Source organism: Pygocentrus nattereri, chromosome 14, assembly GCF_015220715.1.
Source record: "Pygocentrus nattereri isolate fPygNat1 chromosome 14, fPygNat1.pri, whole genome shotgun sequence".
Lineage (NCBI taxonomy): Eukaryota > Metazoa > Chordata > Actinopteri > Characiformes > Serrasalmidae > Pygocentrus > Pygocentrus nattereri.
The window spans coordinates 21,849,645-21,870,371 of NC_051224.1; the positions used below are offsets into that span (position 1 = coordinate 21,849,645).

Consider the following 20,727-nt stretch of genomic DNA (forward strand, 5'->3'; position numbering starts at 1 on the left):
CTGATTTCCTGATATGTTTAATCTGCAACAAGTAACTGTCAAACATCAAAAAGCTTGTTGTTAAAATTTTTCCGTTACACCTTAAATGATGCAGCACACACCATTTAAGACAGAATAGGAAAATTCAAACCAGAAGCTGGCAAATGGGAAGCAACATCAGTCTCGTAGAAAGTCGAATGCTGAGAGAAAAATATTCCACTTTTACAGAAAGGTTTCCTGCCGGAGATGTGAAAAATAGCTGTGCTAAATGACTACAGCTGGGCTAAAGCTTGAAGCAGAGCAAAGTAAGTCTGTGTTTTCATTTATATTATATTTTTCGGCCTCTGCCAGTACATCAGCACATACTGAGACATATTTACAGCCAAGATGGTAAAATGCACATAAAATGTTGTGGCTCCCAAGGTGGTTTGATTTTTTATTAAAAGGACAAAATGGCCCTTGACATTTGGGGGACCGGTCAACCCCTGAGCTAGTGGGTAACGCTATTGCCTCACAGCAAGAAGGGTCTGGCCTTGATTCCCCAGCCGGGCAACCAGGGTCCTTACTGTGTGGACTTTGCATGTTCTCCCCATGTCTGCAGTCAAACATTCAATTCAAGTCAAACATTCAATTTGTATAGTGCTTTTTACAACAATGTTGTCACAAAGCAGCTTTACAGAAGTTTGAAAACACACAGTTACAACACATCCCCCAGTGAGCAAGCCAGAGGCGATGGTGGCAAGGAAAAACTCCCTCAGTCTGGAGGAAGAAACCTTGGGAGGAACCAAGACTCACAAGGGGAGACCCATCCTCCTCTGGTCAAACAGTATTTACAATTTAATAAGCTAAATACCAAATAAAAGCCAAGAGAATCTCTGTTTGAAGACTGGATGTTAAAGCTTTAGAAACTGCACTGGTAGAGGCAGTCACTGACTGAGGCAGTTTCTGACTGAGTCTTTATGAAAAGTGGGAGTGAGCTGAAACAGTCCCATCCTATCTCAATCCTGGTACATCTGGATGGCACAGTGATGTAACTGAGGGTGTTGCAGTTGGCACAAATGAACAGAAGAGGAGGTTGGTGATGGCGAGGAGGAGGCCCTGATGGTCAGTCTTCAGCAGGAAGGGCAGTCATTATCTCAGGAAGAGTAAAGAGACCAAATTAGTTGTGCTCAGGAGTATGACTGTAATAAATATGATTTCCCCCAGAGTGTGGCCGGTGACTCCGGCAGATCTAACTATTAACAGCATAAACTAAAAGGAGAGAACCAGAACATAGATATGAGAGTACCTTGAGACAGTGGGTTTCCCCCACTCCACCGTCAACAAACCTGTGTGATCGCATGAAGTGGTGGGTCAACAGCACCAACATCTCAGTTTATCATAAGCCTCTATGCCCATGAACCCCTGGAGCTCTTGCCTTTATCTAAAGGGGAAGGCTAATCATCAAAAGCTAAACTAAACATAGACTGTTTTCAGTCTAGACTTAAAGGTTGAGACTGTGTCAGAGTCCCAAACATTAACTGGGAGATTATTCCACAATTTGGGGGCTTTGTAAGAAAAAGCTCTTCCCCCCGTTGAAGTCTTCTGAATTTTAGGAACCAGTAGAAAACCAGCATCCTGTGATCTGAGTAAGTGAGGCGGTTCATAATGGGAAATAAGAACTTGCAGCTACTCCAGTGAGAGACCATGCAGGGCTTTATATGTCAATAAGAGAATTTTATAGTCAGTACGGAATTTGATAGGCAATATCAGTGTAATGCTGATAAAACTGGGCTGATGTGATCAAATTTTCTGGTTTTAGTGAGAACTCTAGCTGCAGCATTCTGAACTATTTGAAGTTTATTTAGGTTCCTGTTGGAGCGTCCTGACAACAATGCATTAAAGTAATCTAGCCTTAAAGTTATAAAGGCATATACCAATTTTTCAGCGTCATGTAGGGATAACGCATTTCTTTAACGCATAACTTTGAAATGTTTCAGAGGTGAAGAAACGCTGTCCTTGTAATATTACCTATGTGTTGATTAAACGTTAGATCTGAATGAATCGTCACACCAAGATTTTTAGCTACTGAACCAGGTATTACAGAGAAGTCTGCAAGATTTAACATTAAATCTGAGCATTTATTCCGAGCAGCCTTTGGACCAAGAAAGAGAACTTCTGATTTATTTGGGTTTATAAAAAGGAAATTCTGTAGCATCCAGTTTCTTATCTTTTACGCAATCTTCTATTTTATTTCATCTGGATTTATCTTCTGGTTTGGCTGATATGTACAGCTGTGTATTATGCAGTCAAGCTGACTGGAAACGCTAAATTGTCCCTAGGTGTGAATTTGTGTGTGAATGAATGTGTGTGCGCTTGCCCTGTTTACAGTATACATCAGACAACAGAGCAGCCAAAGCTGAAACTGCCTGACTGTGGTTGTTACATTAGCACTGAAGCTCTTGAAGCCACTTTTGTGTTGATGTATGCAGCTTTATTGTTTTCAGAGAGCTGCACTGGGTCACTGATGTAAGAATACATTGTCAGTATAGGATCAGGAAGTTCATCAGCTTTGACACTGACCTATACTCGGTCCAACTTCTCGTCCTTCAGTGAAGGACATCGGACACTTTGCCTCTTGCGGCCTATCTGGAAATTCAGTCCCCCAGGGACAGCTCTCACTCTGATAATTTACTCTGAAAATTGACCTGCTGATCAATATCAAAGATATGTGGGATTTACTGTTCCTTGTTCCCTCTCTATGCACTCTGCTCAAACCTCCACTTCCAGCAGAAACTTCTCGTGGCCTTTCCGAGCTGAAATCACCACTTGCTTTTACATATTTATCATTTTGAATATTACCCACACACTTTGTCAGAGGCCAGATATTACACTAGCAATGCTTGAGGGAAAATGTAACTTGATTACATTACATTATGATAAAATGTTTATTAATTAAGAAAGTGTGTGTCGAAATGATTAAGAGGGCCATGTTAAGTGTTTCAAATGCAGTTAAGTGTTTCACAACGTATGGTGAGGATCCTCTTTTTGTCTGATTTTGAATAAAAATGCACCAAAAATAAGATAATAATGAGTAAGAAAAAATATCTCTACACCTACCTCTAACCTTAACTACCCTACACATAACCTACCCTACACCTACCTCTAACCTTAACTACCCTATACATAACCTACCCTACACCTACCTCTAACCTTAACTACCCTACACATAACCTAATGTACCCTACACCTACCTTTAACCTTAACTACCCTACACATAACCTGACCTACCCTACACCTACCTCTAACCTTAACTACCCTACACATAACCTGACCTACCCTACACCTACCTCTAACCTTAACTACCCTACACATAACCTACCCTACACCTACCTCTAACCTTAACTACCCTACACATTACCTAATGTACCCTACACCTACCTTTAACCTTAACTACCCTACACATAACCTGACCTACCCTACACCTACCACTAACCTTAACTACCCTACACATAACCTAATGTACCCTACACCTACCTCTAACCTTAACTACCCTACACATAACATAACCTTCCCTACACCTACCACTAACCTTAACTACCCTACACATAACCTAACGTACCCTATACCTACCACTAACCTTAACTACCCTACACATAACCTGACCTACCCTACACCTACCTCTAACCTTAACTACCCTACACATAACCTAACCTACCCTACACCTACAACTAACCTTAACTACCCTACACATAACCTGACCTACCCTACACCTACCACTAACCTTAACTACCCTACACATAACCTGACCTACCCTACACCTACCCCTAACCTTAACTACCCTACACATAACCTGACCTACCCTACACCTACCTCTAACCTTAACTACTCTACACGTAACATACTCTGCACCTACCCCTAACCTTAATTACCCTACACATAACCTACTCTACACCTACTCTAACCTTAACTACCCTACACCTACCTCTTATTTTACACCTGCTCCTTATTTTATTTAAAGCCATATACTGACCTAATATCATTTTTGTATTTCTTTAACATTTGTATTTACATCTGTTTAGTATACAGAGTGTTGACCTGGACGCTGTCGAGTTGAAGTATTATTTAGTATCCATTTAACACGGTGTGTCGATTAATTAAAAATGTGGCTTTTCATAAGACATTACGTCTGTGTTTCTGCAGCCCCCTGATATCCTCACTCAGTGTCACTATTAAGCATTCAATTTGTTTATGAGCCATTTCAGGTCCATCATGTCTTCTTAATTACAATTTCACAGTAAAAATGCTTTATGATTTCTTCACAAAGGATGTTTTACACATACTTTTGTTTGCACACACCCCAATCGAAAATGTAAATTTGCTTTTTTAAATTAATAATGTTCTTTTTGAATAGTGATTTAAATATTTCTCTTTAAAATGTGGGAGTGAAAATAGGTTGCAGATGCGATACAGTGCAGTGATTTTTATTTGTTTATTATTAAGTTTTGTGGCAATTAGAGCAGAGCGGCAAAACAGCCAACAGTACAATACATGCTAGAGTGATGATTACTACATAACAACTACAAATACCTGAGATACTATGTAGAGTATAAATATATATATGAAATGCTTGAAGCCTTTTGGGGTTAAATGTTCCAGAAGAGGGTCCTACACATTAACCTGAAAGATTAAGCTCATACAGAAAGCAACACATTCATTATAAAAATGTGAAACTTATAAAATATATGGTGCACCATAATGGACGTGAAGGCCCAATCCCATCTCTTATTTCTACCCCTACCCCTTGTTTTTTCGAGTGTCTCCTTGCCCCTTGGAACTGAGTTACAAAGGGTAGTGGTTGAAATCTTTCCTATGAAATGGGACCCTCAAATAAAAAGAACATCACTTCATTAACAGCTACTAGCGCTGCTCTGTAGGCGACCCTGCCAGTCTGCAGTGATAGCAGAGGATGGTAAAGTTCAGCTCCTCACTGCTGGTCTTTAGTTACATTTAGGACATCATATGAATTCAAAGGGGAGGCAATTATTTTTTATCACCCACCCCTAATTCTTCAGTGATATGAAATTGAAGTCAGATATTTGTCAGCTTCTCATTCACATTTTTCCATCCACCTTAAATGGAGCAGCAGTTACATTTTGGTGCTTCAGGCGTCAGAATTGCTGGACTATTTAAGGTGGAACGGGAATTTAGCTAGCTACCGAGACATTAGCATAGTACTAGTGATTTTTTAATGCTTGTTATGAAGAAAAGGACCATAATACACTGAAACGTTTTTAACAGAGAAAACTCTATCTCAACAAAACCGGGACACTCTACCCCTAGATATGAACACAGAAAATGGATGAGTAGGGCTAAGTGGTAGAGGCAAGGGGTGAAATGAAATTGGGCTGAAGTCTCCCACTGATACATGAGTTTATAAAAAAATCCGCAGACACGCCTCCAAAGTTCAGTCTTAGAAGCTGGTTGATCATTTTCTGAAGTCAGTCCATTGTTCAGCTTCTTTGTTTGATGTGTGCGTCTCCTTTTCTCAGTGAGGTTCTTCTTGATCAGCTATGCATCCTTTCAGACCCACAGCGCTGAGTCGTCTTCTCACAGTGGAAGGACGGACAGAAACACCTGTGGATGTTTTCAGATCTGAAGCAGCTTGATTTCCTCCTCTTTCTCAATGATGAAAGCTTTAACTTCAGTTTATCTGATGGGGCAGTGTTGGTGTCTACCAGGTTTTCCAGGTGGTTCTTAGGAGGCTGTAGATTTTCAACAGTTTTTGAACTCCAGGTTTTGGAAACTCCTCTTTCTTTCACTCATTTTCCTTTGACTTTCTCTTTCCTTATGCAAGTGGACTGTGCTATATTTCGTCTCTTTGGAAATATCTCCTAAAAAATGAATAACTTGCACTTAATGGCCATTTTTGAGTGGAAGATAAATAAATGAAAGCTGGGCTATGACTTTTGCATGGTAATGTTCAAAAATACCTTCAGAAATTCTTATCATACAGCTTAATCTCTTGTCCATGCTGTTTTCTGGACTTGATGTGAAGGTTCCACTGCATAAAAAATTGCACTTTTTTCCTTCTAAAGAAAGTGCTTGGTGCAAATAGGCCTTTACAGGAGTGGAAATAAACCTCAGTGGCAATTGCACTAATTTCAACCTGAATCCACTGGGCAACTGATGGACCTTTAGTCAGTAATTTCTTTAAAGCTTGTGTGCATTAGCTGCTACCCCATCCACAGAGACGATAAGGGTCTTAACTAACCGCTGAGTCTGAGGAGATTACATGGCCTTGTTATTGATTCTTTATTTGCATTTAAAACACATTATTCCAGCACTGAGGCACATTTCTTACATTCTTGTGGTTTGTTGAGCTCAGAAACGTACCTACAGAAGATGTATTGACTTCTCCTTTGACTGCCTTCAAAATCAAATCCCATTCGTTTTCCTTTCACACTGTTCCGTTTCTTCAGCTGTCTACGAAGTAACTGTCAAAAGTACAGTTAAAATGAATCGTTACAGTTTTATTACATTAAGGAGACAAAAACAATAACACTGAGGTATTTGTTCTGACGTAGAGCCAGAGCATCTGGCAGCGGCAAACAGCGATCAGTACTTTCATGATGGATTCGCGTTGGGTTCGTTGCATTTCAGAAGATTTGTTTTGTTCCGCCGCTTTTTGCTTATCTTGCATTATTCTTTATTTGAGCAGGGCCTGCGCTTTGCCTGCAGCACCTCACCTTAAAGGACGGAGCAAAAATACGGCCAGCGGCCTGAACTCGGAATGTGTGAGAGCAAAAATAGAAAAGCCCCTCTCCTGCACATCCAGCCGGCGCCTTCGACTTTGCGCGGCATCCCTTAAAGACATTATGTGTTTTTTGCTGCATTATGTGTTTTGTCCCAAATGGAAGCCTGAGAGCGCTTCCGTTCTGTTACAGAGGATTCTAAGGGATTTTTACTAGAAAACGGGAGCAGCCGTACTGGTAACTTATTCCGCAACACGGACTTCCCCTCGAGGAGGCTGATCTCCGCGTCTCGGCGCATGCTGGAGCAGCTGGCACTAGAAGTGATACATGCATGTGTTCCGTCGTCTCCAAATACGATTTCATCCTCTGCGTGCGTATGTGTGTTGCATGAGAAAGGAGCTTTTTGAACTCGCCGCTGCTCTGCGGATCTTGTTGTGCTAAGCCCTCGTGCAGCCTAGTTTCTGAGACTGCTTATGTATGTGCATGTGTGCGTGTGGATACGTGTTCCTGCGTGTTAATGAGAGAGAGAGAGAGAGAGAGAGAGGGAGGAAGGAGAGGGGGATGGTAGAACGGGAGGATACAGCTGGAGAGAGAAAGAGAGAGAGAGAAAGATTGAGTTTGGTGAAAAGGTAACCATGGTAACTTCCTTCGCTAAGGTTTGCATTGAGGGAGAGAGAAGGGAGGGCTGGCTGGAACAAACAGGCAGGGAGAAAGAGAGGTGGTGGGGTGGTGGCGGGTGCTGTTAGGATGCTGATATAGAGTCCAGGCTAAAGGGTTAATATGTGTCAGAGCAGCAGGTTAATTTTTCATCAAAGACCCTGCAGGACACGCTTGGATGGAGAGAGCGAAGGAGAGAAGAAAGGAGGACACTGATATGCTTAGGGATGGGAAGAGGGTCAGGACAGGGGACAGTGGAGGAAAGAGGCATTTAGAGAGCAGGAAGGCAGAGAAAGTAGCTGTAGCAGGGTCTCAGAGTCATAGATGCATGGCACATTTCGCATCGACGAGCCTGAGCACACGGCAACTACATTTCCCAGCAGGCCCACAGCTGACTCAGTTTCCCATCAAGCGGCGTCATTTACGAACTGTATATCCCATCAGCGCCATCGTAGCAGATGTCATCTTCCATTACGGTCACTTAACGTGGCAGTTCACACTCGGAGCTAATTGTGTCTCTTGTCAGTCATGCGTGAAGATGACACAACGCGGATAAATAAAATAAGGTGACGGTAATTTCAAGCACGATGTTTTAATAATCGTTTTTTATGGTGGGTGCGTCCGTCCTTTTGCCTGGCAAGCTGGCCTGCGGCATTCCACACAGATGCAGTGAGGGGAGTGGAGGGGGGGGTGCTTAGACAGAGGCTGGAGCAGGTGCAGATGCAGTCTGGAGTTATGTGAGTCCTAGAAAGGACCCTGGGCCTCCCCATGCTGCTATTTGTGCAAAGGGGCCTGGAGTTCCAGCTCCTATGATTTCAACCTTGGGATTTATACTTTTAACTCTGTGTGTGTTCTAACTCTAACTAAGTGTTCTAAATCTGGGGTGTTTGGGATGCTGGAGTTTAGGCTCTTGGGGATTCAGACTCTGGGGTTGTGCTGCCAGGATTTGGGTTCCGGAGTTCAGGTTCCTGGGGTTTGGACTTTTAAGATTGATGTTTTGGGTATTTGACTCCTGGGTTTCTTTCAAGCTCTTTGAGTTTGAGCTCCTTGGTACAGGCTCTTGGGGATTGGGCATTTAGGGGTTGCAGTCATGGAATTTTGATAATGCAATTTGCTGCCCCTAGGATTTAGGACCAGATTCGACTCAAAAGTTTTGTGCTTCTGGGTTTGGATGATGGGTCTGTGCTCCTTGGGTTCGATTACTAAGGTCCAGGTTTCTGTGATTCGAGCTTTGAAGTTTGGACTCTGGGATCTGGACTGTAGACATCAAACTGTGAGATTTAGACTTGGACTCTGGGGTTCGTGCTTTAGGTTTTGGACTCAGGGATTTACTCTTTTTGTGCTTTGGAGTCTGGGTTTTAATTTAAGTGATACTTTTTTAATCCCACAACCGGGGAAATTCCACCTCCGCATTTAACCCATCGGTGAAGTGAAACACCACAATTGGGGGTTAGGTGTCTTGCTCAAGGACACCTCAGTCATGGACTGTCGGTGCTGGGGATCGAACCAGCGACCTTCTGGTCACAGGGCCAGTTCCCTAACCTCCAGCCCATGACTTAGGCGCTAGGTTCCAGACACTAAGGTTCAGAATCTACGATTCAGACTCTGGGGTTTCGACTCAGGGATTGCTCTCATTGGGCTTTGGAGTTTGGACATTGAGGTCTGGACTCTACGTTAGGTTTCAGGCTCTGGGTGTCAGACTCAGGTTTGGACTCGGGGATTGGGCTCACTGGGCTCAATGACTTTCATTGGTCAGATTCCTGTGATTGGGGTTTTGGAGTTTGGATTTTGGGGTCTGGACTTGACATCAAACTCTGGGGTTTAGGCTCTGGGATTTGGACTCTACTTTAGGTTTCATGCTCTGGATGTCAGACTTTAGGGTTGCAAATTAGGTTTAGACCTAGGGGTTTGGACTGAGGCATTGGACTTACTGGGTTTGAGTTTGGGGTATGGACTCTAGACAACAAACTCTGGGGTTTAGACTCTGGGATTTGGTCTCTGGGGTTTATACTTTAGGTTTTGGACTCTGGAAGGTCTCTGGAATTTGGACACTCTGGTTCAGACTCCAAGGTTCACACTCCGGGTTTCATACTCTGGGGTTGAGACTTCCAGGTTCGGACCCTGGGGTTATGACTCCTGGCTTTTAGTCTCCCAGTAGAGCTGCTGTATGGAAGCTCTGTACATGGCAGGTTGTAACACACAGTATCACAGTACCTCTCAGGTCACAGTTAAACAGTGCTGTCATGCAAGCTCAACAGAGTGCTCTCTGCAGTCTGTGTGCACGCTTGAGCGTTGGCCTTAATGTCATTACACACTGTGTGCGCATTATTGATTAATCTAACCAGGCTTATTGCCCTGCTCCCCCAGCCTCTCTCCTCCATCTCTGCACCTCTCTACCCATCTACTACAGCACAACCCTCTCCTCTCCTCTTCTCAGTCCATCTCTGCCTGCTTTATATTCACTCGCCTGTATTGTCTTTCTTCCACATCTCTCCATCTCCCCCTCTCTTTCACTTACTCTGGCTCTCTCTGCTTTATATGCACCTCTGTGTTGTCATTGCCCTCCCTCCTTCTCTGTATTTCATATTCATTTCTTCCTATTGAGCCCTTCCCCTCCCTCCCTTTCTCTCCCTCCTTCTCTCTTTCTCTGGGAGAGATTATTAATATTAATGTCTCTGTCTCTTCCTCTCCTTCTATCTCTCCTCTCCCGTTCCTCCCAAATCTCTCTTCTCCTCCGCCCTCAATCTCTAATATTTTCCCTTCTGAAACTGTTTCTTGCCGTATTGTCTGTCTCTCTCCCCTCTCTCCCTCCCCTCCTCTCTCTTTATCTTCATCTCTCTTAGACTCTTCCCCCTTTCTGTAGCTGTTCTGTATTCATCTATTAGTGTTGATAATTCTCTTCTCTCCCTGCGGCTGTACAGTCATCTATCAGTTTAATAATCCCTCGTTCTTTCTCTCCTCATCCCCCAGATTTTTTTTTGCCAGGCTTGAAGACTCCCTGTGTCAAATGAGTTTTTGTGTCAGTGTCCCATCATTAGGACTCTCATCATTAATAATGGCCTGCATTTCACCAGATTTGCCCTTATATAAGGTAACCTGGGTCTAAATAACCTGCAGTGAGATCGGAACTCTCCTGCTCAGGGTCCGTGCTGAATTAGCCATCCATCAAAGTAAACGCACTGCGCCATCGTACGTCCTCGTTGTGGCCCCAGGAGCTTACAGGTTCCTGCAGACACAAGGATTAGCACAATGACCCGCGGCAGCTATATTATGCTGGCAGACACCTGAGGATTAGGAATGTAAGTCCGCCGTTAATGAGGTGTAAATGTGGACTTGTGTATTTTGTTTCAAATCTGTATAACAAGCGAAGTGCCAGGCTAAAGAAACCTTTCAAGTCCTACCCCTAGAGGTGGCTCAGAGTAGGGCTGGGTGATATATCCTCTACACCCTTAAACCATGATTCAACATGGCAGTGTTCTTGCATTTTTAGTTTTAGAGACATTTGTTCAACATATAGAGAAGAAGAACTATAGAAGAAATTCCTTCTTAAAACCCACTAAGCAGGTTTTTACAAAGATTCTGGCATTCACCAGTGTTTTCCTATTTGGGTTTCGTTCTTAGGTCAGAACAGAATCTACACACACTCAAGAGCAAAAAGGTCAGAACAGTTCTGTGGTTTAAGAACACGTCAGGAATCTGAGATAGACTTTTTCTTAAGATCTTTCTCAAGATCACATCTAAGACAAGTTTTGGAAGATCCTGGTGAATGAGGCCCATTATATCCATGATATAATGACAGGGCAGTCATGGGCTGGAGGTTAGGGAACCAGCCTTGTGACTGGAAAATCACTGGTTCGATTCCCTGAGCCGACAGTACACGACTGAATTGCCTTTGAGCAAGAAACGCCCAACTGCGTTGTGGGCGCTATGGACAGGGCTGCCCTCTGCTCCAGGCAAGTGTGCTCACTGCCCCCTAGTGTATGTGTTCACTAGTGTGTGTATGCAGTGTTTCACTGCACAGATGGGTTAAAATGTGGAGGTGAAATTTCTGCTTTGTGAGACTAATAAGTTACAAAGTATACTGTAAAAAAGGTTCAGTCTTTTAGAAAAAGAAGGTTTTTCACTTTTAGAGTAAAACATGTAAACTTTGAGATCAGCAAAAGCAACATTTACATCAATTTTAATCTAAAAAATTCTCCTGCACCTTTTCACTATGTGTAGTCTGCAAGTGCTGTAGATTACAGTTTGAAATTCATAAAAGTTAAATAAATAGTTAATTCCTTTACGTTCATTTTTTTTATTTGGTTAATAATTGCAATAATGTGTAAAGTTTCATTTTGTGTACAAAATGTTTACAAACAATCTGCCAGATTTGTAAGAGATTCTTCACTCAGGAAGCATGGTTTCATTAACTTTATTAGTGCAAATAAACTTAATCTCATACCATCACACTGTGAAACATTTTGAAAAGGCAATACAAGTTTATTTATATAGCACGTCTTTACATTGCTGTCATTTAAAGTGCATTACAAATGAGAAAATACAGTGTCAAAAAACGCAGTTTGAAAAAAAAAGGAAAGTCAAAAAGAATAGAAATTAAAAAGATTTAAGATTTAAAGCAATAGACTTAAAAGTGAAAATCATTAAATTAAAAATTAGAAATTGAATTAGATAGTTAAAAAAAATCTATTTAAAATTTAAAAGTTAGAGCAGGAAAAATGTTATGATGTTGACTTTTATTTATCTCTCAGGCTTGGTACACAACTTTATTATTTTATTTTTTAATTTGGTGATATTATGCTATAACCAGTCTACAGTCAAATGCAAAAAGGTTTAATGAACAATACTCTTTAATTGGCGATTTTTAACATATTGGGGGGGGAAATTTTTTTTTTTTTTTCTCTAATATATTAAACTCATCAAATAAGCAGAAATTGTGCACTAACATTTGCAAAAAATGCCGTATTTTGGTCTAAGTTTGTTCCCTGTTGAAGATGTATTTACTTTTTTCACTTAGAAAATCAACAACACATGCAATTCGATCAGTGGCGTTCAAACTTTTGCAAGTGACTATACGTCCTATCAACAAAAAAAAAATTCCTTTGGGAATTTTTAATGGGGGATTGCTATTAGAATTAAATAACAGGTTGCATGTAAACCCTTTATCCTACTTCAACAATGATTCATTGCTCATGTAATTCCTAACACCAGTGGTCTCCTTTCCTGGTCCTGGAGATCTGCTTTTCTGTAGAGTTTAGTTTCACGCTGCAAAAAATGGTACTGTGCCAAGTAAAATTATCTTCAATGTAGTCAATAAATCTAATATTTCTCCTGTTGAGATTGTTGTACACTTAATTTAAGATTATTGAACTTATTTCAACATTTTTACTTGTTTCAAGTGACTTTATTAAGTAAAATTATCTCACTGTATTGGGAGTATTATTTTTTGCTTGTTTTAAGAAATGTGCTTGAAACCTGTAAATTTAGCTGCCGGTATATTTTGATAATTTTATTCATTAAAATCACCTAAAACAAGTGAAAAATGTCTATAAATAAGATGGATAATCTTATCAGTGCACAACCATCTCAAAATGGGAAAAATTAGATATATTGACTAGAATTAAGATCATTTCACCTGACAAGATACAGTTTTTTTCAGTTCAACCTGTAATCTAATATGCTGCTCCTGCCTTATGTAACAGTAATGCATCTGATCCAGCCACTCAAGGACTTCTGAAGAGTTTAATTAAGCAGAACGGGAAGGCAGATGCCCAGAACCAAATTCATATTGTGTAATAATTTCCAAACATTTGCTCACCTTCCTCTAAGCCAGGGGTTCCCAATACTGGTCCTAGAGCACATGTGTCAGGCTCCAGTCCTCACAGGTCACTGTAAACTTCAGCTCATCAGCTACTTAGCAAGGCCTTCATGGGTTGAGTTCAGAGTGTTTAATGAGGGTAAATGCTAATCTGTCTGTTTTAGAGAGTTCAGATCCAAAACGCCTGACTTTAATATTCAGATGCCTCTAAGGCCTTTATTTTTAGGATCAAGTGTGTTAGATTAGGGTTGGAGCTAAACTCTGCAGGGTGGTAGATCTCCAGGACCAGGAATGGTCTCGCCTGCTTTAACCATTAAACTAAAGGATTGTTATCTAATATTAATCTTAAGACTTTGTATTCAGTAACTATTATAGAACAACTTATAAACACTAATGAAACATCTAATGTGTAAGTTCTGAAGTTGAGAGTGAGGAACCCGAAGTGTAGGCCCACATACGGAATGCCTTAAGAGGTTTAACAGGATTCATTTCCATGTTTTTATTTCTCAAGAAGGCACAAAATGAAGTTCTGCGATCCTGATGTTTCCTCTGTTTTCTCTTTTCCAGTAACACACATATTCCACACAGAGAGGCTTCTCCAATTCTCAGAGGATGCTTTAAGGGAAAAGGAGGCACAGCATATGTAAATGTGTCATATCTTCTAAAAAATAAACAAGGAAGGAACAAACAGGCGTGCCGAGGAGACGGCGGAGCGTTTCACCTGAGAAACAACGCAAAACAATGTACGACTAAACTGAAATCGGCAGCTGAGACCCGATACGGATATTTCTGGAACCGGTCTATCATACACCCCTGGATTACTGGAAAGGTCATGACCCAGTTGCCATGCGTATCACCACGGTGACCGGCCTTCCTAGCCCCTCCCCCCCCTTCCTTCTATTGGCCCAGCTGCCGTTGTGGCTCCTCCTCCTTGGCCAAGAGGTAGCAGGAGCCACATCTACCTGCCCTGCACCTTGCAGTTGCTCCAATCAAGCGAGTCGAGTGATCTGTACAAGACAAAACCTGGATGAGGTTCCTGAGAATATATCCAACAACACACGATACCTCAACTTACAGGAGAACTCAATACAGGTAAGTATTGACCCAACTGCTTGCTTACTTAGCGCCACGTGTTTGTGCGAGTGGTTGAATGCAGGTTGATGCCTGTGTTTGCCGGTTGTCTGTCAACACCTTTACAGCTTAAATTACTGAGGCATCGAGAGACTGTAACACAGGCAATGCTTAAGCAGCGAGTGAAGGCGGTGTAAGCATCTTTCTCTGCTGAAACACAACTGAAATAGTTGCTGATTCTGAGCCCTCGTTCAAGTTTAGGGTTCCCTTTTTGAATCAGGTGTTACGACGTGACCTAATTTGAAAGCAAGGTACATGTTGATGGGATTAAAGGGAAATTCCACCCTATTTTCAAAATGACTGCGTAATTAAATGGGTAAGATGTAAACAGTCGTTCCAAGTGGCTTGGTGCGAGACACTCCATTCTAGAAAAACTTACGGAGAATTGTTCATAAGGTTGGGACCCATTAGGAACCAGATGTCCACTTCTGAAAGCTCCCTCACAGAAAGTTATTACATGAAAAGGATATGAATGTATGGATGGACAATGTAAATGTTCCCTCAAAGGTATGACAGTGGTTTTAAGGTCCAGTTGTGAGTGTTTTCCAGGTGGAAAAGTAGTTATTTGTATCTTTTCATAACAGAATGTTTTAAAACTGAACAATAAAATGAAAAAGCCTGGAGATGAGACGGGGTGTGTGGAGTCGATACAACTGAGGAAATGTAATTTCAGTGGCTTATGGTCATTGAAATTCATCCTTATGGTACAGTTATGTTCTCTGACTAATGTTCCCTGACCCTACCTTTGAGGGTACCATCCTAGTGACAAGAGGGGGACTGCCCCAGTGATGGTTTACCTACCTTTATTTCTGAGAGTGTATGGCAAATTAGTCCCTGAGGGATGAACCGCAATGAACTATTTCACATCAAACCACTCTGACCGACTTTGCTTACATCATAGATACACAGTCAAATGCAAAAGTTTCAATAACCCCATCCAGTTACCTGGGAAAATAATACACTTCCTTACTGTGAACTTGAATATATTGGTTTTGCACTGTTTTTACTTGTTTGCTTAGTTTGAGATAGTTTGAAATATAAAATGTGCTCTAATATTTGCACACGTCGTGTTTTTTTAGATTTTTTTTATCAATTAAACAATTAAATGAATTACATTAGAATGTTCAGAAATTTGTTCTTGGCACTTGCTTTCACTTACAAAATCAACAAAGGATGTAATTTGACACCCAAACTTTTGCATTTGACTACGATTAAAGTCAGTGCATGCAGAAATTTCGAAAAATTTGTGGAATTCCCCTTTAAATAATAAACAAATGCAGAGTTAATCCTTCGTAGTTTGGTCTGAAAGGGTTAACAGAAAGCATCCCTATTAAAAATAGAAAAAATAATAATAATACTCATCACGTCTCCCTCTTAGCGTAAAAATTCTGATTTGGTTTGTTGTATCCTGGAGCCCCACTTGAAATGATTAAAAATCTAAAAATGTTTTAACACCTGAAGGCATCCTAGATTTTTTTTTCTTTGGCTTCTTTCTCTCTCATTGCTGTGTACCCGGAGAGTAGAGATTTGACAGTTTCCTCTCCCATCCTCTCTGAAACACCCCCAGCCCACTGTGTTTCACACCCACCTCCCCTTCCCTCTGCTTCCCTCCCCTCCCCTCATGTGGTTCGTATATAGAGAGAGCTGTGGCAGCAGGCCAGGACTAGGCTTCGCTCTCTACCCAAGGAAAGCAGCTCAGGCTGTCACTAATGTGCCGATTCTCTGTGTAACGCAGCTCTCTGCATCTTCAATGTGTGAAATTGCGGTAGCATTTGAAACCCCTACATCATGTCAAGTGGAATTTGAGCCATCTCTAATGAGAGAGGCCTTGCTTGTGCTCACTGGTTAAGTAAAAATATTTCCATAAAATGAATTATTTTGACACGTGCCACGAGAAGACTGCCGCTGCTTCTGGAGATGCGCCCTGTCTGTGTGTTTTTTGAGGTTTTATTAGGTAGTACTGTCAAACAGATGAGCTAACTCTCCTTAGCTAAATGCCTCAACTTTTGACTGCTCTTGTTACAGGGAAATGTTTTATGCACACTTGCTTTTGGGACTACAATGCATGGCAAATATAGAACAGACAAAACGGGGTTTATGACTGGCTGTGAACAATAGCTCTGTGCTCAATAGTAATTTGTAGAATGTGTTTTATGCCTAGATCTTTGACTGTACCATTTGTCTAAAGTTTTAGGAAAAACAGACAGTCAAATCAAACCCAGACACATGAGCAAAAAAAAAAAAAAAGGAACTGTGATTGGGATGTCACATAACTGACAGTTCTATTTATGAAGTGTTAGAAGAAATACTATCTAAAATAGCCAACAATTGAACTTTAAGAACCTCATGTTTCTAGAATCTCAAAGACATAAATTTAACTTGGACTTGAACTTCTCTCACCCAGGTGATTAGGTCAGATACCTTCAAGCACTTGCGGCACCTGGAAATCCTCCAGCTTTCCAAGAACCACATCCGTCAAATTGAGGTCGGTGCATTCAATGGCCTCCCGAACCTCAACACACTGGAACTGTTCGACAACCGCCTCACGCTGGTGCCATCACAGGCGTTTGAGTACCTCAGCAAGCTACGAGAGCTCTGGCTTCGCAACAATCCCATCGAGACGCTGCCAGGCTATGCCTTCCACCGGGTGCCCTCCCTTCGTCGCCTTGACCTGGGTGAGCTCAAGAAGCTGGACTATATTTCAGATGCTGCCTTTGTCGGTCTCATCAATCTGCGCTACCTAAACCTTGGTATGTGTGGTCTGAAGGACATCCCCAACCTGACGCCCTTGGTCCGGCTGGAGGAGCTGGAGCTCTCTGGAAACAGACTTGAGATCATAAGACCTGGATCTTTTCAAGGGTTGGAGTCTTTGCGCAAACTGTGGCTCATGCATTCCCAGATGTCAGTCATCGAGCGCAATGCATTTGACGATCTCAAAAGCCTTGAGGAGCTGAACTTGTCACACAATTCCCTTCACTCTCTGCCCCATGACCTCTTTACCCCCTTGCAGAAGTTGGAGAGAGTTCACCTTAACCACAATCCCTGGGTGTGTAATTGCGATGTTCTTTGGCTCAGCTGGTGGCTGAAGGAAACGGTACCCAGCAACACCACGTGCTGTGCCCGGTGCCATGCACCACCCTATCTGAAGGGCAAGTACATTGGCGAGCTTGACCAGAGCCATTTCACCTGCTACGCCCCTGTCATTGTTGAGCCTCCCACAGACCTCAATGTGACCGAGGGTATGGCTGCTGAACTCAAGTGTCGCACTGGGACCTCCATGACCTCCGTCAACTGGATCACACCCAATGGTACACTGATGACCCATGGGTCATATCGTGTCCGAATCTCTGTGTTGCATGATGGGACTCTGAACTTCACCAATGTAACCTTGCGTGATACTGGCCAGTACACATGCATGGTGACCAACGCAGCTGGAAACACCACAGCAACAGCTGTACTGAATGTCACAGCAGCAGATGCCAGCGTCAACTACACCTACTTCACTACTGTAACTGTGGAAACTGTGGAATCCACAGGGGAAGAGGATTCTGCCCTGCGTTCCATCAACGAGACCATCATCCACATCCCTGGACCGACACCTTCTGGGCGTCTCTGGCATGATGTGATCCCAACCACTGCCTCATCTCTGTCAGTTTTTGGCTCTTCGTCCTCTCCTCGGGCAACCAAACCCACCTTCACTGTACCTGTCTCTGAGCCCAGCTACCCTTCGGGCCTGGATGACGTGATGAAAACCACCAAAATCATCATTGGCTGCTTCGTGGCCATCACCTTTATGGCGGCCGTGATGCTCGTGGTTTTCTACAAGCTGCGGAAGCAGCACCAGCTCCACAAGCACCATGGACCAGCCCGGGCTATAGAGATCATCAACGTGGAGGATGAGATTGGAGCAGGAGCCAGTGTCCGAGGCAGCGGGATCAGTGGTGGCTCGACTGTGCCCCAGGTTGGATCCGGAGGAGGAAGCCAAAGCTTGCGGCTGCACCACCCAGAGATTGTCAACTTGCCCAACCTTGCTCGGGCTGAGCACCTCAACCACTACTACAAGCCCCACCACTTCAACAACAACATGATGGGTCTGGGCCTCTCTGGAGGCTCTGGCATAGGCCTCAACAACAACAACAATCCTTCTCCTTGCTCCCAGTCCCAAACCACACCCATCTCTTGCGCCCAGGTGCCTGTCTCTATGGGCAGCGTGCCGTGCTCCATTCCCTCCTCGATGCCCCTGCCAAACCTTGGCATCCACGGGTCACTCAAAGGCCTGATAGGTAAAGGGCAGAACCCTCAGATCGAGCCCCTGCTTTTCAAGAGTGGCTCCAAGGAGAACGTCCAAGAGACTCAGATCTAAAACAGGAAGAGAGTGAGTGAGAGAGCGAATGAGAGAGAGAGAGGGAGAATAGAAGATAGGGAGATGAAAAGAGGAAAGAATAATAGAAAGATAGCATCAGGAAGACAGTAACAGATGAAGGGCACTGGCTGTTCAGCCCCCGTGGGTATGTTCTCAGGAGTAACGAGCGAGGTAGACCCAGCATTGTATGACATATTACCTACACAAGAATAAGACGTAGCTGTGAACCACTACAAAGTCGGCACTGCGACGACACAGAGTGGGTGAAAGAGGAAGGCAAGAACACCACACCGCAGTTAGGATGACGTTTTTTTTAACTTTTTTTCCGAACCACACTGATCAGTGTCGAAACATCAACGAAGTGAGCGTGCTCCCACAGCAGCACACAGTACAGTATCAACACATTCGAATCTAAGATCAGTATCATGTGCCAAACTTGCACAGATCCGTGCCAAAGCAGAAATCTTTGCGCATCAGTGTCACGAAGCATGTCCACTATCTCACAGAAAGGGTTGAGAACAGTGTCAGTGTCTGTACACCTATGCTGACATGCTATGAGACACTGCACAGTATGCATTAGAAGATGTGTGTTCATGAATTAAAGAACAAAATCTTTAAAAAAAAAATAGATATATACATATATAGAAATATATATATATAGAACACAAGCAACTGAAAGTATTTTATCTTGTGAGTAAGTGTTTTAGAGTGCCAAGGGAAGCCTGGGACAACAAAAGGGAATGACTGTACTTGAAGGTTTGCAGTAGCATTCAGGGTGGACGGTGGATTAGACAGACCAGCACTGTGTTGAGGGCTTGTGTTTTGTTCTGAATGGACTCTGCCATATTCTCACTTTCTCCTCCCTTTGAACCTTCTTCTTGAAGTGAAAGGAAGAGAGAGAGAGGGGAAAAAAAGACAAGATTTTTTTGAAAAAGAACCTTAAAGGGCAAAAGACATTGATCTTAAAAAAGAAAAAAACTAAAGAGAAAAAAAAACTGTGAAAGTACACATGATATATAAATATATTTTCATTCAGAGAAATAAATTATGAAGAAACTTTAGCATTTTTTTTTTTTTTGGTTTGTTTTCGGTTTCGTTTTCTGACTGAAAGCCACGGCTCTTGAAGAATCGAGCAGCTGCAGTTGTAGCGCTTTGACACTCGGGAGAAACCTTTAGTCTGCTTACAAACCGACAACACGGCGGAAGACCTCGAGGTCGTCTGTGGGACACCATGCGGTCATGGATGGGGGGAGGGGGGTGTTGTGGGGGGGGGGTATTAAAATTCAGGAGATTGTGTCTGACTACTGCTTATTTTTAGTCCTTAAATCCTCTTCCCTTTTCTTGTTGCATTCTTACTAACAGGGTCGCTGAAGAAGAGTAACTTTGTTCGTCTTTTACAGTGGAATTGTAACGGATTATAAACATTTTAGTGACCCAGAGTGGCTCGAGCGGGGAACAAATGACCAATACCGATAAACTATGCTAACCATAATGCAGATAATACAGTAATAGGTAATATAACGAGAGCAAAATGTGAATTTTTATCTAAATGCTGCTATACAGAGAGATATTTGATCTGCAGAAAAGTGAAACAATTTAATCTGTCCCTCTATATTGAATAAGAGTAAATATAATATTATTGATATTGCAGTTATTATTATTATTATTATAATAACTATAAACATGCTTATATGTCAGCTGTTTTTTTAATCATTATTATGATTATTATTATTATGATTAATTTGTTTCCTTTTGTATCCAGAGGTGATGTTTGTATTTCATTGTGCTAGAAGTGGTTGTCACTACAGCATATATTCCCTGAGGGATTACAATTACAGTACGATGGCAGGAACTACAACCACAGATTTGCTTGGAAAGCAGCAACATTCCCCCGAAAAAGTGGAAAATGGGTCTTGTAAACGGGCTCTCCGGCTCTCCTGTTCCTTCTGTTTTGTACAAGAACTCAACCAGGAGCCTGCGTTCCTTTTTGTTCCCCCCCTATGTGATTGAACATGTTTCCGAACAGAACACAGACTCTGATGAAC

The 20,727-nt window shown here is 42.3% G+C and overlaps 1 protein-coding gene across 2 annotated transcripts in view; it reads left to right on the plus strand.

Moving 5' to 3' along the window:
• Positions 1-19,588, plus strand: part of lrrc4ba (leucine rich repeat containing 4Ba) — an 85,553-nt gene extending 65,965 nt beyond the window's left edge. For both annotated transcript variants that reach the window (XM_017710366.2, XM_017710365.2), the window contains exons 3-4: positions 13,756-14,280; positions 16,724-19,588. In XM_017710366.2, the coding sequence (XP_017565855.1) occupies positions 14,035-14,280; positions 16,724-18,682 (2,205 nt within the window). In that variant the 5' untranslated portion in view covers positions 13,756-14,034 and the 3' untranslated portion in view covers positions 18,683-19,588. The remainder of the gene's footprint in view (positions 1-13,755; positions 14,281-16,723) is intronic.
• The last annotated feature ends 1,139 nt before the right edge of the window (positions 19,589-20,727 follow it).